The sequence below is a fragment of the Hemitrygon akajei genome, chromosome 4 (genome assembly GCF_048418815.1).
Source record: "Hemitrygon akajei chromosome 4, sHemAka1.3, whole genome shotgun sequence".
NCBI lineage: Eukaryota > Metazoa > Chordata > Chondrichthyes > Myliobatiformes > Dasyatidae > Hemitrygon > Hemitrygon akajei.
This window is the reverse complement of record NC_133127.1, coordinates 53,780,495-53,797,176: the sequence shown is the minus strand read 5'-3', so window position 1 is coordinate 53,797,176 and position 16,682 is coordinate 53,780,495. Positions and strand designations below refer to the sequence as shown.

At 39.6% G+C, this 16,682-nt stretch overlaps 1 protein-coding gene across 1 annotated transcript in view; it reads right to left on the bottom strand.

Annotated features, from left to right (window-relative positions):
- Positions 1-16,682, bottom strand: part of igfbp7 (insulin-like growth factor binding protein 7) — a 33,775-nt gene that overhangs the window by 2,979 nt on the left and 14,114 nt on the right. The window contains exons 2-3 of the mRNA XM_073042611.1: positions 11,287-11,396; positions 2,031-2,147 (exon numbers count right to left, since the gene is read on the bottom strand). Coding sequence (XP_072898712.1) covers positions 2,031-2,147; positions 11,287-11,396 — 227 coding nt within the window. The remainder of the gene's footprint in view (positions 1-2,030; positions 2,148-11,286; positions 11,397-16,682) is intronic.

The window sequence follows — 16,682 nt, the reverse complement described above, 5'->3', positions numbered from 1 at the left end:
ACAATCAGTGTGGTCAAAGGTCCAAAATAAGTTTGAGGTCAGCACCCCATCTTCTGTTGGAATATGTTGCAGCCTTCATAACTCAATATTGAATTCAAGATACTCAGGAATTCACTTTGCTTACATTAGACTTGCCAGAACTCTTGTCAATTATTCATCTGTAATTTTTTTTAATCTTGATTGACACTGCTGGGCATTTAATCAATTTGACCAATGTGTTGCAGCAGTTATGTATGCTTCTGTTTTTGTCCGTTTTTCCAACTTCCCTCAAGTAGAAGGCTTCAGCAACACTTTATTACCAATAGTAACCCTGGGTTGTCAGAGATACTCCTTTTGTTCTATCTCTCCCTCTGCATCTATTCTGTATCTCAGTTCTCTCCAGGGGTCTTTATCTGAAATGTTAACCTAATTTCTCTTCTACAGATTCTGCCTGACCTGCTGAGTCTTTCTACCACTTCATGTTTTTAGTTCAAATTTCCCACATCTGTATATTTTTAAAATAATTTTAATTTACCAATGTACATGCATGTAGTGGCAGTTGTGAGGAAAGCATTTGGGTTCCTCAGGCTTTTTATATATATTAGTACAAAATAAAGGAAGTTATGTTAAATTTACACAGAACAAACTTAAGGTAGAATATTATATCTGCTTCCAATTGTAACACTTAAGGAAAAATGTGGGAATTCCAAAGAATATATATGGCACATTTATTTGCACAGATCTACTGATGAGAGAATACAGCAACAAGGTTAGTCTAGAGGGATTAGAATTGATCTTGAAGCAAAGAGAGTCACAGCTCGTTTAGAAAAGGAAGAGTTTTTATTAGCAGATTGTAGTACTGATTTAAAATTTGGGGCAAAAGAAAAAAAGCTTTTATGAATTCACTAACTGGAAGGGTGGTGGAAATAGTATATTCATTCTGCAGGGATTTTGAGAGTCAAAGAAGAATAATTTACATGCCCCTACTAAACAAAATACCAAAACAAAATGCCAGTTTTGATAGGCTGAGTGGCCCCTTGGCTGTAATAATTTTGTGTTACAGAAAACTTGTGTACCTATTTTACATTTGTAAAACGTGGGTGACAAGAATAAATTTCTAGGTCCAAGTCTTATTCTACTTTTTGACTAAGCACCATAGAATGTTTCTCAGAGGTTTATTAATTCCAAGTGGCTATTTTGTTTAGATTCTATTGAAAACTGGGAACTAAGATGCAAATTTGCCTCACAGAGAAACTGCAAATTTAGCGCCTTTGGTGGCAGGTTTTAGCTGCTTTAATCAGGAACATTCTGTAATTTTAATCCATTGTTCAAATACATTAGTTGCATTTTATGAAGTGAAAATGTAAAGCAAGTTACAAATAGTTAAAGCAGCAACAGTGTTGCAGTTCAAGTTTGTTCAGGCTCGTTTAAAATGTGAAAAATGTTAAAAGAATTTAGCAGAATAGATAAGGGAAAAAATCTTTTGATAGATTACAAGACTCCACTATGCATTATTTTAAAACTAGTTACATGAAAGACGGGCTGAACACATACTGAAGTCGTAATATTTAAAGTTTTTTCAGCGGAGACGGCATCAGTCTCAATTCTGCTTTTTCCACCCTTTCAGAGACAGAATTCAGCATAGAACTGATCATGATAAATGACAAAATTTGCAGTCTCAATCAGAGAGGTTGTCACGGTTTAGTGTGGAGAAAGGAAATGCTAACTTCCATGATGAGGTGTGTAATTAAATTCTATTTTGGGTCATTTGCATTTCTTTATTTCTGCAGTGGAATTGAAAGAGTTTTACTTCATGGGTAGCCATATCATTACACAAAGAAAGAACATATTAGGTGCTGACAGCCCAAAGTGCTTCACAGCCAATGAAATACTTTAAAATGATATTTGGTGCTGTAATGTGCACTGACTTGAGATTAGTTTGTGTACAAGATCTACTGTAACAAGTACAATAAATGAAGTTTTAACATTTTCTTTTATAAAGTTTATTTAACTTTCTAATTAATATTCTCAGATCGGGATTAAAAACTTACCAACACCCATCCTGTCACCTCGTGCTTCTCTGGCCCACCTCGAGTCTGGATGGCAAGGTTGTCACGGTCACCAGGGAGTAACTCTGCCTTTTCCACACCAGTAGTTGTTTTCATTACCTATCATTTGAAATGCAGCAGATTATCAGCTTGAGAATTATTAATTAATTTTTATCTTGATAATAAAAACAATATTTTAGATACAAGTATACCATTTGGAGAATATTTTATGCTCTGTTGGAAGAATGCTCCTGTAAATATGGAATATTCTGAGGTACCCACAAAGTGTTCTCTTGAATGCAATTCCCAAAAAGTTCAAAGCTAAGACTCTATTTGAATTACTTAGAAGCTTTAACAATGAAATATTTAATTAGCAACAAATTTATTGTTTCCGTGCACTGAACTCAAGGGATCTTAATGCAAGTTTAAAATGGTCAGAAGGAAAATAATGAAACTCGGTAGGAACAATCTCTTTTCAACCCAGATAGATTTTATTACAGGATAGTGAAAAGAGGAATTTGCTAGTTAGAATGTAAACTTGCAGTGCTATTTTCTTAAATATTTGCAAATTTTCCAAACTTGACATCTGTTTGCTCTGTGGAAGACAGCAGCAATATGCCCAAATTTCACGTGTTGAAGGCAGAAGTGAATGTAGTTGCTATTTCTAAGGCAAAGGTGCTTGGGAATCTAAAAGGTCTGAAGGTAGTTAAGTCACCTGGAACAGATGGACTACACCTAGGGTTCTGAAGAGATTGTGGAGGCAATAAATAACAATCTTTCAATATCACTAGATCTGGAATAGTTCCAGAGGACTAGAAAATTGCGAATGCCTGGTCACCACTTTAAGAAGGGGGAGATGCAATAAACAGGAATTTACATATTATTTAGCCTGACTTCAGTGGTGGGCAAGATTAGTTAGAGTCCATTATGAAGGATGTAGGTCGTAGGGTACTTGGAGACAGATGATAAAATAGGCTGAAGTCAGCATGGTTTCCTGAATTGGAAATCTTGCCTGACAAGTCTTTTGGAATTCTTTGAAGAATCATATCTATTTGAAATTCTGTGTGCCCACTACCCTGGACCCCCATCAATTTGCCTAGGTCAACAGAGGATGCCATCTCCACGGCACTTCACTCTGCCCTGACCCACCTGGACAGTCCCAACTTTTATGTCAGAATGCTGTTCATTGACTTTAGTTCGGCATTCAATACTGTGACCCCCTCCAAGCAAATCGCCAAACTTCACCAGCTTGGTATCAGCTCATCCCTCTGCAATTGGACCTTGGACTTTCTAACAGACCCCAATCTGTTAAGTTAGACAACCTCTCCTCCTCCACTCTCACCCTGAACACCGGCGTGCCTCAAGGCTGTGTGCCGAGCCCTCTTCTGTACTCCCTTTTCACCTATGTCTGCATACCTGTACACGATTCTAATTCCATAATCAAGTTTGCAGACGACACCACGGTGGTTGGCCTGATCAAAGGGGATGACGAGACGGCCTACAGGGATGAAGTCCAGCACCTGGCTGCGTGGTGTGCCGACAACAACCTGGCCCTTAACATCCAGAAGATCACTGTGGACTTCAGGCATGCTAGGAGCCACAATCATGTCCCCATTTACATCGATGGAGCTGTAGTGGAGCATGTATCAAGCTTCAAATTCCTTGGTGTCCACATTTCCGAGGATCTCACCTTGTCCCTGAACTCCTCTATCTTGATCAAAAAGGCGCAATAGCGCCTTTATTTCCTGCGGAGCATCAAGAAAGCTCACCTCTGTCCCAGGATACTGTCAGACTTTTACTGCTGTACCATTGAGAGCCTACTCAGCAACTGCATCTCACTGTGGTATGGCAATTGTCCCGTATCGGACCGCAAAGCACTCCAGCGTGTGGTGAAAACAATCCAGCGGATTATTGGCACCCAATTGCCCACCTTTGAGAACATCTACCATAAACAATTTCTGGGCAAGGCGAAAAGCATTATCAAGGATGCGTCTCACCCTAACCATGGACTTTTTACTCTCCTCCCATCCGGTAGGCGCTACAGGAGCCTCCACTCCCACACCAGCAGGCACACGAAGAGCTTCTTCCCTGAGGCTGTGACCCTGCTGAACCTCACATCACAGCGCTAAGCAGTTATTGCACACATATTGTACTGTCTCAGTACTTTTATATTTGTGTGCTGTAGCACTTACTTTTTAGATAGATAGATAGATAGATACTTTATTCATCCCCATGGGGAAATTCAACTTTTTTTTTCCAATGTCCCATACACTTGTAGCAAAACTAATTACATACAATACTTAACTCAGTAAAAAAAAAATGATATACATCTAAATCACTATCTCAAAAAGCATTAATAATAGCTTTTAAAAAGTTCTTAAGTCCTGGCGGTAGAATTGTAAAGCCTAATGGCATTGGGGAGTATTGATCTCTTCATCCTGTCTGAGGAGCATTGCATCGATAGTAACCTGTCGCTGAAACTGCTTCTCTGTCTCTGGATGGTGCTATGTAGAGGATGTTCAGAGTTATCCATAATTGACCGTAGCCTACTCAGCGCCCTTCGCTCAGCTACCGATGTTAAACTCTCCAGTACTTTGCCCACGACAGAGCCCGCCTTCCTTACCAGCTTATTAAGACGTGAGGCGTCCCTCTTCTTAATGCTTCCTCCCCAACACGCCTATTCGCAGTTATTTTGTAAATAACACTATTCTTTGCATTTCTGGTTAGATGCTAACTGCATTTCATTTGGCTTTGTATCTGTACTCGGCACAATGACGATAAAGTTGAGTCTAATCTAATTTAAATAACAGGCAGGATAGATAAAGGAGAGTCAGAAGATATTGTTTACTTGGATTTTCAGAAGACTTTTGACAAGAAACCTCATACAAGGCTGTTAAATAATATAAGGATCTATGATATTGCAGGAAAACTACTAGCATGGACAGAACATTGGCTGACTAGCAGGAGGCAAAGAAAAGGAATAAAGGGGACCCATTTTGGTTGGTTACAGATGACTACAGGTGTTCTGTAGGGGGCAGTGCTGGGTTCACTACTTTTCTCATCATTTTAATAACCTGGATGGTGGAATTGATAGCCACTAAATTTGTAGATGATACAAAGATAGGCGGAGGGGTTGGTAGATTTGAGGAAGCAGGGAGCCTGCAGGATGATCTAGACAGATGAGGAGAATGGCCAAAGAAGTGACAGATGGAATATAGTGTAGGGAAGTGGAAGGTGACAGATCAGTCAGTGGGTGAGCATTTCAGAGAGAGTGACCACAACACCCTGACATTTATCATAGCTTTGGGGAGGGATAGGAGCAGACAGTATAGGAAAATATTTAATTGAGGGATGGTGAATTTATACTATTAGGCAGAAACATAGGAGCATAAATTGGGAACAGAAATATAGAGATTGTTTAGGGAGCACTTTCATGGGGTTCTGGATAGGTTTGTCCCATTGAAGTAAGGAAAGGATGGTGGAGTGAAGGAACCATGGTTGACAAGAGATGTGGAACACATAGTCAAGGTGAAGAAAGAAGCTTACTTAAGGTTTCACAAGCAAGGATCAGACAGGTTCTGAAGAGTTACAAGGTAGCCAGAAAGGAGCTGAAGAATGGACATAGGAGAGCCAGAAGGCAGCATGAAAAAGCTTTAGCAGGTAGGATTAAGGAAAACCCCCAAGGCATTCTACACATATGTGAAGAACAGGAGGATGACTAGAGAGAGGGTAGAACTGATCAGGGATAAATGAGGAAACTTGCCTGGTGTCAGAGGAGGTAGTAGAGCTCCTTAGTGAGTACTTTGCTTCAGTGAGAAGGGCCTTGATAAATGTGATGACAGCATATACCAGGTTGATAGGCTGAAACTTACCAATGTTGAGAAAGAGAATGTGCTGGAACTTCTGAAAAACATTGGGCTGGGTAAGTCCCAGGGATTGGATCGGATAACCAAGGTTACTATGGGAAGTGAGGGAAGATATTGCTGCGCATTTGGTGATGATCTTTGTGCCCTCACTGGTCACAGTAGTAAGACCAAATGATTAGAGGGTGGCAAGTGTTCTTCATTTGTTCAAGTAAGGCATAGGGATAACTGGAAATTATAAACCAGCGAGTTTAACTTCAGTGGTGGGTAAATTATTGAAGAGGTTTCTTAGAGACAGAATTTATGGGCATTCGGAGAAGCACAGTCTTATTAGAGATAGTCAACATGGATTTGTGAGGGGCAGGTCATGCCTCATAAGCCTGATTGAATTCTTTGTGCAAATGGCAAAACAAATTGATGAAGGTAGAGCAGAGGATGTAGTGTATAAAGTGTTTGACGTTGTTCCCTATAGTAGGCTTATTTTAAGGTGTTTGGAGAAAGGTTTGGGGTGATGTCAGAGATGAATGTTTTTCTTTTTAAACACAAAGAATGGTAGATATGTGGAACGAGTTGCCGGGGGAGTGGCAGAGGTAGATATATTAGGGACATTTAAGAGACTCTTGGATAGGTACATGAATGAAAGAAAATTGGAAGACCACGCAGGAAGGAAGCATTAAATTGATCTTGGAGTAGGTGGAAAATCGGCATAAACTTGTGAGCTTTGTACTGTGCTGTACTGCTCTATGTCCTATGACTTTTATAAGGCACAGGTCAGACCAGATTTGGAGTATTCAGAGCAGTTTTGGGCCCCATCTCTAAGAAAGGATGTGCTGGTGTTGGAAAGAATCCAGAGGAGGTTTACGAGAATGGTTCCAGGAATGAACGTGTTAACATATGAGGAGTGTTTCATGGCTCTGGGTCTGTACTCACTGGAGTTTAGAAGAATGGGGGTGGATCTCATTGAAACCTACCAAATATTGAAAGGCCAAGATAGAGTGGACATGGAGAGGCGGTTTCCAAAAGCGGGAGAGTCTCGGATTACAAGGACGTCCCTTTAGAACCAGAGACTGGTCTTTAACCAGAGGGTGGTGAATCTGATGAATAATTACCTCGATGGCTGTGGAGGCCCAGTCATGGGGTATATCTAAAGTGGAGGTTGCTTGGGTCTTGATTAGTAAGGATGCCAAAGATTATGGGGAGAACGCAGGAGACCATGGTTGAGAGGGAGCATGCAGTAAGTCGGTCATGATCAAATGGCGGAGTAGACTTGATGGACCAAATAGTCTAATTCTGCTTCTATGTCTTATGGTCTTAAAAACCTGTTGACCTGAGGACGTGATTAGAATCTATTAGTTCTTTTAAAAAAATTAGCTGATCAATACAAGTCATGTTTGTACAGGAGATACTCATCATTTAACTTTAGTAAATAGATGGGAACAAGAAGGAAAATGGTAAAATAGACCACAGGGATCTATGCCTCAGCATTACTGGTAAACAGTATGGATGAAGAAATAAAGAATGGTGTATCCAAACATGAAGGTGATACTAAGTTAAAGAAGCACGGGAGATAGCAACAAAGGGAAGAATGAATGGACCAAAGAATGACCGATAAAATTCATCATGGTCTTGGATCTGTGTAAAGACGTATTAGTAATCATAAGAAACTGAGGATTGTGACAAAGCGATTCAGGAATCCATGTTGACAGGTTGGTAAAAGTGTTCTGATCAATAAGATTATGTCAAGGAATTTTTAATACAAAATTGAGGTAGTGAGGTTTATTTGTTAAGCAACTTTCCAGACGATCTGGGAAATAATGTGTTCAGTTTTGGCCACTAGAACATAGAACAGACAAGGCCCTTCAGCCCTCAATGTTGTGCCAACCTTTTAACCTACTTCAAGGCTAATTTAACCCCCACCCCTTCTATGTAGCCCTTCTATTTTTCTATCATCCATGTGTCTATCTAATTGTTTCTTAAATGTCCAAAATGTATTTGCCTCCACCACCACCACTGACAGGGCAGTCCAGCAACTACCTGTGTTTAAAAAAAACACTTGCTCTGACATTACCCCAGGCCCCCTTGTATTGTTCATTTCTGCCCTGGGAAAAAGTCTCTGGCTATCCACTCAATCTATGTCTCATGTCATCTTATATACCTCTATCAAATCACCTCTCATCCTCCTTTGCACCAAATAGAAAAGCTCTAGCTCACTCAATCTATCCTATAAAACATAGGAGCAGAATTAGGCCATTTGGCCCATCTGTCTGCTCCAGCATTCATTTAGTGATTTATTATCCCTTTCAACCCCATTCTCCTGCTTTCTCCCCATAGCCATTGACACCCTTACTAATCACGAAGTTTAAATATACCCAATGACTTGATCTCCACAGTCATCTGTAGCAATGAACTGCACAGGTTCACCACCCTCTGGCTAAATAATTGACTCATAAGACACGCTTTTCAATCTAAGCAGCATCCTGGCAAATCTTCTCAGCCTCCTCTTTACAGCTTTCACATCCATTCTATAATGAGGCAACCAGAACTAAACACAATATTCCAAGTGCAGTTTAACCAGGGTTTTGTAGAGCTGCAACAATACCTTGCAGCTCTCGAACTCAATCTCCCAACTAATGAAATCCAACACACCATGGACCTTCTTGACAACCCTATCAACTTGTGTGGCAGTTTTCAGAAATCTATGGACGTGGACCCCAAGATCCCCCATATCTCCACACAGCTAAGAATACTGCCATTAACTCTGCATTCAGTCTTCAAGTTCAAACTTCCAAAGGAATCACTTCACATTGTTCCAGGAATCTACTACACTCCATCTACTACCACCCTCTCCCATCTATCGGTAAGCTAATACTGAATCCACACAGCCTAGCTTCCGTGGATTCCATGCTTCCTGACTTCCTGAATGAGCCTACCATGGGGACCTTATCATATGCCTAACATCCATATAACCCACATCCCCTGCTCTACCTTCAGCAATGTGTTTGTTGCATCCTCAAAGAAGTCAATCAGGCTCATGAGGTATTACATATCCCTCACAAATCCATGCTGACCATCCCTAACCAGACTGTGCTTCTCCAAATGCTTGTAAATCCTGTATGTAGAAATCCTCTCCAACGATTTGCCCACCGCTGGAGTAAGACTCACTAGTCTGTAATTTCCAGGGTTATCCCTACTCCCTTTCTTGAAAAAAGGAATAACATTTGTTATCCCCAATCATCTCCTACTGCTTCTGTGGCCAGTGAAAATTCAAAGATCATTGCCAAAGGGACAATTCCCATGCTTGCCTCCCATAGTAATCTGTGATATATCCCATCTGGCCACAGGGACTTGTGTATCTGAATGCTTTTCAAAAGAGTGCACATCCTCTTTCTTAGTGCTGACATGTTCCAGCATATCAGCTTGTCTTATAGTGTCCTTACAAGCATCAAGGTCCCTTTCGCTGAATAGAGCTCAGGATAGGGATATTGACCTTCAAATACCAAGTAGTTTCAGCACAATGTTCCCAAGGCTCCAAGTTAATTAAAAGGTTAGATTGCATAAACTTAGCTTACATTCCATTGAGTTTAAAAAGTTGTTGCGTGAAGGGGGCTAATCTGATCAACATTTTTAAAATAATAAAAGGGAGTTGTCATGATTGCTATAGTATCTTATGAGAAGTAGTTCTGATAAAAGGTTTGGATAAAGTTAGTACAAAAATTTGTTTCCTTTGTATATATGCTGAGCTTTGGTTTTGAAAAACAGAAGGGCAGATTCTGATCTAAATGGCGGTAGTTTGGGAGAAGTGGAGGTACAATAAGATCTGGGTATCCGTGAGCACCAGTTGCTGAAAACAAGAGTACAGTTACAGAATAGTCAAAGGCTTGTAGTATGTGTGGTAAACTATGTATACCTCTCTGGACACATCCCCCTGCTGACAGCTCCTGTGGCTCCTCCCACAGACCCCTGGATAAAGGCAATTGGGGCACTGCTCCTCCCTCAGTCTTCAACATGGTCATGCTCCCTTTTCGCTGTTAATAAAAGCCTGTCGTTCACTTCCAGTCTCCTAGAGTTATTGATCGTGCATCAGTATGTTAACCTTCACTGCAAGAGGACTTGAGTACAGGAGCAAAGATATTTTGCTGCAGCTGTAAAGAGTCTTGGTGAGAGTTTTATCTGCAGTTTTGGTTGTTATACCCAAGGTGAGATGTCTTTTCCATGGAAGAACTGCTGCAAGGGATTCCAGAATGATTCATTGGTGACAGAATGAATGAAGGATTGGTTAGGCTAGTTATTCACTGAGAGGGAATCTCACAGGAACCCCCAAAATTCTAAAGGACTATACAGACCAGATACAGAGAATGGCTGGAGAGTCCATAACCAGGACTCACAGTCTCAGAAGATGGGGTATGCCATTTAGAACTGAAATCAACAGAAAGTTATTCACCCAAAGATTGGTGAAATTGTGTAATTCTCTACCTCAGAAGGCTATAGTGGTCCAGCCCTTAAATACATTCAGGAAAGAAGAAAATGTATTTCTTAATGGGAAGAATCTGGGAACAAGGGATTGAAGTAGATGGCCCACTATTATTCTGTTGATTGAAGCAGGGTGAGTGGATGGATGGTCTATTCTTGCTCTGACTTCTCATCTTTAGATATAATCTTAAAATTAGACTCAGATTATTCACCATTTAATTTATCCTGGACTAACTTTTATCAATTTATTTTTGTTATAAGGGAGTTCTAAAGGGGAAAGGAGCTAGATAAATTATAGCCATGCTATAAGTAAATGATCGAGCAAGTTTAAATGGCTGAAAAGTTTTTCCCTGTTTTCACTTGAGCAGAACACTTTATTTCGAATTCTAAAATTTTCAGCAAGATCAGTATATGATGTCCATTTAGGAAGTTAGCGAAAATCTTCCATCAACTTAAAATGATTTGTAAATATCTAGAATAATTTGCCTCAGAGAAATAAATTTGACACCATTTCATATTTTAAGGAAAAGTTAGACTAATATTTGAAGTAGGTGAAGCCATAGGGAGAGCAAGAGAGTGGAATTAGTTTTGGATTAATTTAGCAAGGAGTCAGCACAGAAATGATAGGTTGAATAGTCTCACTCTCTGCAGTGCGCATTGATAAGAACACCATAACTGTACTGAATTTGATGTCTTTACTGATATTCCATAGCTAATCAAAGGGACTATTGAAGATCCTGTTTTATTTCAACATAAGTATTAACATATACAGATTCTAACTCATAAAGTGATTGAGGTAAACATTACATTATGAGATTCTCATAACATCTTCAAACACAAAATGCAATTCAGAAAGACACAGAAACCTATTTTTAAAAATGTTGTAAACTTTATGATCTGAATAAAACTGTTGGATAGTTGCTAACCTTGTTCCAGGTGAGTACAGGGGTAGGTACTCCAATAACTTCGCAGCTGAGGTAAACTTGTGATCCACTGACATTCCAAATCTCCTGAGGTGTTGTTACAATAACCGGAGCTATCAAAGGGAAATAATTTCCATTTAATTTCTGTGTTGCTGTCATTTATTCAAAGGAGTAACATTGCTCTGGTAATGATATCTCAGCCATGATCAAAAACCAGTGGGTCCCCAATAGACCCAATCTCAACAAAGACCAGATTCAAAGTCACAGCATTGTCCTGACAGCTCTTTCAATATTTATCATCGTAATGCTGCAACTCACCCATACCAAACCTCTCAGGGGATCTTCAGACTAATGCAGAACTCCTGAACCGATATCAATTACACTCCAGAACCAAGAACACCCTAACCTCAGCAATTAATTTGCAGTCTGTGCTTCTGTGCTCAACTCTATGTTGCCATCAATTCCATTACTGAAGCATACAATAGAATGGGTCTTACAGATAACATCCTAAAGATGCAAGTCCTCTACTATCCTGCCCTGCTGTACAATACTAACCTCCAACAAAAACGAATCACAAGCTAAAAATTGAGAATCACTTCCCATATCTTGGGAGCCATCTCTTTGCAGAGACAGACATTGCTAAGCAACATCATCATGTCTTTAATACAGCAGTATGGTCTTCGGTCATCTGAGGAGAAGGATGTTTGAGAATCTAAGATTTGGTCTAACACAAAACTCAGTCTACTGCTCAGCAGTGAACTTTGCCTTTCAATATTTGCTGAGAGCTGGATTGCCCATTGCAAGCACATTGAGACACAGGAAAGATAGCAAATGTGGTCTTCACAAAATCTTCCAATATCCACTCAAAGAATAACAGAACCAACATCAATGACCTCTCTCAGGATCAACCTTAACACTGAGATTCTGACTACCATCAGCTCCATTGGCAAGGCCACATTGTTTGTATGCCCAACACAAACACAATATTGGAATTGGTTTATCATTGTCCTATGTACAGTGAAAACCTTGCCTTCTATACTGTTCATAAGATAAATCATTACATAGTGCATTTGAAGTAGTACAAGGTAAAATAATTACAGACACCGAGTAATGTGCAACAGCTAGACATAAAGTGGAGTTCAGGCAGACAAAGTGCAAGATCAAAATAGATTGAGATTAAGAGTCCATTTTATCATACTAGGGAACCATTCAGTAGTCTTTTAACAGTGGGTAGAATCTGTCCTTGAGTCTGATGGTATGTCCTTTTAGGCTTTTACATCTTCTGCCCAATGAGAGAGAAGGAGAGTGAAAATCTGGTGTGATGGGGTCTTTGATTATGCTATCTGCTTTACTGAAATAGTGAGCAGTATAGAGAGTCCATAGAGAGGAGATTGGTTTCTATGATGTGCTGGGCACTGATATGGTAAGAGATATCAGGCAAACAGAAGATTCAAGGGTATCCTCAAAGTGTACCTGTAGAAATGCAATGTCTCCACTGAATACTGGGAATTTCTGGCCCATGAGCACACAAAGCAGAGAAGAATTCAGGATAATATTGAGAACCTTGAGCCTATATATCATAATTGTCACTCAGAGGGATATGGTATCTATACAGTACGTAGTAGTGTTTGGTCCTAATGAGATTTGATAATTTTCTTATGTTACTCCACTGTAGGTGAAAAACTGGAGTAGAGGCAACAATTAGAAAGCATCCTATTATTAGATTTGATTAATGGATCTGGTTGAACCACTGCAAAGTTAGGAGACCTGCTGCCTAAACATGGTTGGATAAACTTTTCTTCTTCAAGTGGACCTCAAACAGCCTAAAGAATGCAACCCATCACAGGTTTACCTGGTGGGGAAATTCTCTGCATACAATGCTAATGGGAAAAAATGTGGGGATCATCAAAAAGGATGAGCCTGATTGATTACAAACCTCACTTTGAATGAACTCATTGGCTAAGAGGGCAGAAATGAAACAATGCACGTATGCAAATATTTGGTTTAACAAAATGGAAAGTGCCTATGTGACCAGTACAGCTCTCAGCTTTCATGCTTCATTCCAAACTACGATTAGGTTGACAACAGGTTGGAAGGTCATATCATTAAGCAGAATCAGTAGCTAACAAATCAGATGGACTATTAAATAGAAACAGGAAATTATGGAAATATATTAAATGGGGAAATGCTAAATTGGTTCTTTCTGAACATTTACAGCATTTTCTGTTTATGAAACCCCAATAATCTGGCACCTTTGAAACTATTTTGGGCTGGTTGATCTGATTGTTTTGGGTGTTATTCTTACCTATTAATACCAATCGACTTAAAAGTGATATAGATAATATTAGAATATTTTTTCCTGGTGAATCTGATGGGTTTAAAGCAAGTGTGGAAAATAGAGCCCCAGTGAGTTTCAGGGGAGTATGGTGAGCCAGGTGCCATACTGCTGGGATATCCACACACTCACATAGCAGGGCTGTGGAAAAATCATACTTGGAGGAGAACAGTTTGAATCTGCACATGCATTGGCCTCACTATAAAACTTGTGACAGGCCAAATCCTCATATTAAGCCCAAAACATAAAAGCTTTAGGAGTCGCATGTAAATTTTAAATCTTGTGTCATAAATTTTCATGCAACTGGATTTTGGAATTCAGGATTCATCTGGAAAGCTGTAACAATGCTAAGCATAGCCTTTTCTAAACCTGTGGTCCACAACTTTCAATGTAGGCAATCCAGTGACTGGATTCAACAGTGCGAAAACTATGCAAGAGAGTCAGAAAACATCCCAGACACTGTGAAAACATTTATTCATAATGGAGTAGAAATCTTGCCATAAAATGGTTCAACAAAAATAGCAAAACCTTTTCTGAGAGCATTCTGTCCACTCAGCTGTGTTGTTATTAATCCAGTGCTTAATAGAACTATAAAGAACCAACGGTTAACAGTCACTTCTGCTGATAGATTAGGCTCAGCAAAAAATTAATAGAGTTCAACCATTGAACAAAATTAGCCTGACATGTCAGTGCACGAGGGCTTTTAATAAGATTAGACATGCTGCTGCATAGTTTTAAGCTGAATTTAAAACAGTTTCAGTAACCCAACATAAAGCTAACTTAAGTTAATGAATACACTGTTCTGTTGAGCTGTAATTTCTTACATGCATTCTATTTAAGTCATCTGTATTATTATGTTAATGTTCAAAATATTTTAACTTTAAATTCATTTTAGTCACTTTGCTAGAATTTATAACTTTCAATGATAGTGACAGAACAATCGTATCACCAACAATCTTTAGTAATAACATCGATTCAATCTTCATATATTGGAATTGCCAATGAAAAACTTTTATTGCTTATCTAGCCTTCTTTCAGAGGCTGGTGGTGGGATGCCTTCATGAACATTGTAATCATGGACATCTGGAGAAGATCCTTGAACAGTATTACTAGGTTAGCAGTTGCACTATTTTAATCCAGCAATAATGAAGGAATGGTGATGTCTTCTAACATTAGGATAATGTATAACATGTGGTAGATGTGTAGGGTGGAGGTATCTGCAGGATGCCCTTTGGAAGGCTGTCCTTTGGAAGTGGCTAATTAAGGGTGATGGATGGGCTACCACTCAAGTGGACTGCTTCATTTTGAATGATGTCAACTTCCCTGGTGCTGTAGTACCTGTACTCATTACGGAAATTTAACAGTGTTCCATCACACTTTGTAGATGCTCATTCTAGATAATTAAGAAACATTGGGACTCGGCTTTCTGATTAGCTCCAATTCCCATTGTATTTAGTGTGACAGATCCAATCATTACAAATGATTTTCAAGGTATTAACAGTGGAGGATTCGGGTTATGGTATTGAAATTAAATACAAGGACTTTATTGCAGGGGCTGGATATTTTCCAGTACTTTTGTGGCAGAAATGTTTTTTGTCACATTAATGCGAACCTGGTTGTCAAACTTTAGCTTGCAAGCACCAACTGTTTCACTATTCAAGGAATCACACAAAGGATGAAATGTAACAGTCCTAATCTTACCTACTGATGGCGGGTAGATCCGTAATAAAGCAGCAGAATGGGGATTGGTGTGAGAACAACATTCTCACGCAAGTCAGGATTTCCTCCGTTTTCTGCATTGGTTCCAATTTTACTAGAGCTCTCTGGTGTTTCTCTCTCAGCTGAATGGCGCTTTGTCCTCAAGGAGAGTTACTGTCACTTCACGTCTGGAATGCAACTCTGGAATTCTGCCAAAGTACATTCTACGCAAGTGAGTGCATGAATGTGTTTATGAAAATTAAAATTAAAATAAATATTTTGGCAAGTTGATTGCTGAACAAAGCCATAATATTTAACTGGAGAAGTTCTGGGGAAGAATGATGTTGTTACTCATAAAGTATTCTTGGTTTTATTTAATAACAAATTCTTCACAATAAAGGCAACCGAAGAAGTTCGGCATGAGCCCCCAAAATCCTCAAGATCCCCTCCTCTCCTTTTCTACAGAGGCATCATTGAGAGCATACTGACCAGCTGTATCACCCCCCCACCCCCCCCCGCCATACAGGAACTGCACCAACCTTGATCGCTGGGCACTGCAGAGGGTGGTACGGACAGCCCAGCACATCTGTGGATGTGAACTTCCCTCCAATGAGGACATGTATAGCAGCAGGTGCAGAAAGAAGGCCTGCAAGATCATCGGGGACACCAGTCACCCCGACTATAAACTGCTTCAGCTGCTTCCGTCTGGTAAATGATACCGCAGCATTAAGCCAGGGCCAACAGGCTATGAGATAGCTTCTTTCTACAAGCCATTATTAGACTTAAATTCACATGTCTGTACATTGCAATGGAGTTATAATGCAATTAATTTTACTCCCTCACATTGTGGGATGGATGTAAATTTAAATAAATTCTAAAGGGAAAATAAAACCTCTGATGTGCAACTGTGATCACTAGGAGTAGAGTATGACTACATAATAATACATAATCAGGATGGAGGCATTTTAGTGATACTCTGTCACATCTAACACAATTGTTTGGCTTAAACATTTAAGTGTAAAATTATAGTTGTTGGTCTATTTACACAAGCCTTATACAGATCCTTCTTAGGATATGACAGGTTTCCATTTCTGTTAACTATAAACCTGAACAGTTCATAGGTCAGAAATGCAGCTACAGACAGTTCCTACACAGCAGAAGATGCCTGCAGCAGATGGTAAATTGTCCCACTGGTCTCTCAAACACTGATCTGTATGTACAGGTTGTACATAACTTGGGTACTTGGAAGACAGGGAGGACCAAAATAGCTGCTGATACTGATTGGTCCTTCTTTGTTGGCACGTGATCAAAGGTCAATGTACTTCCAGAGGATGGATGTATTTGTCCTTCAACCACTGGATAAACT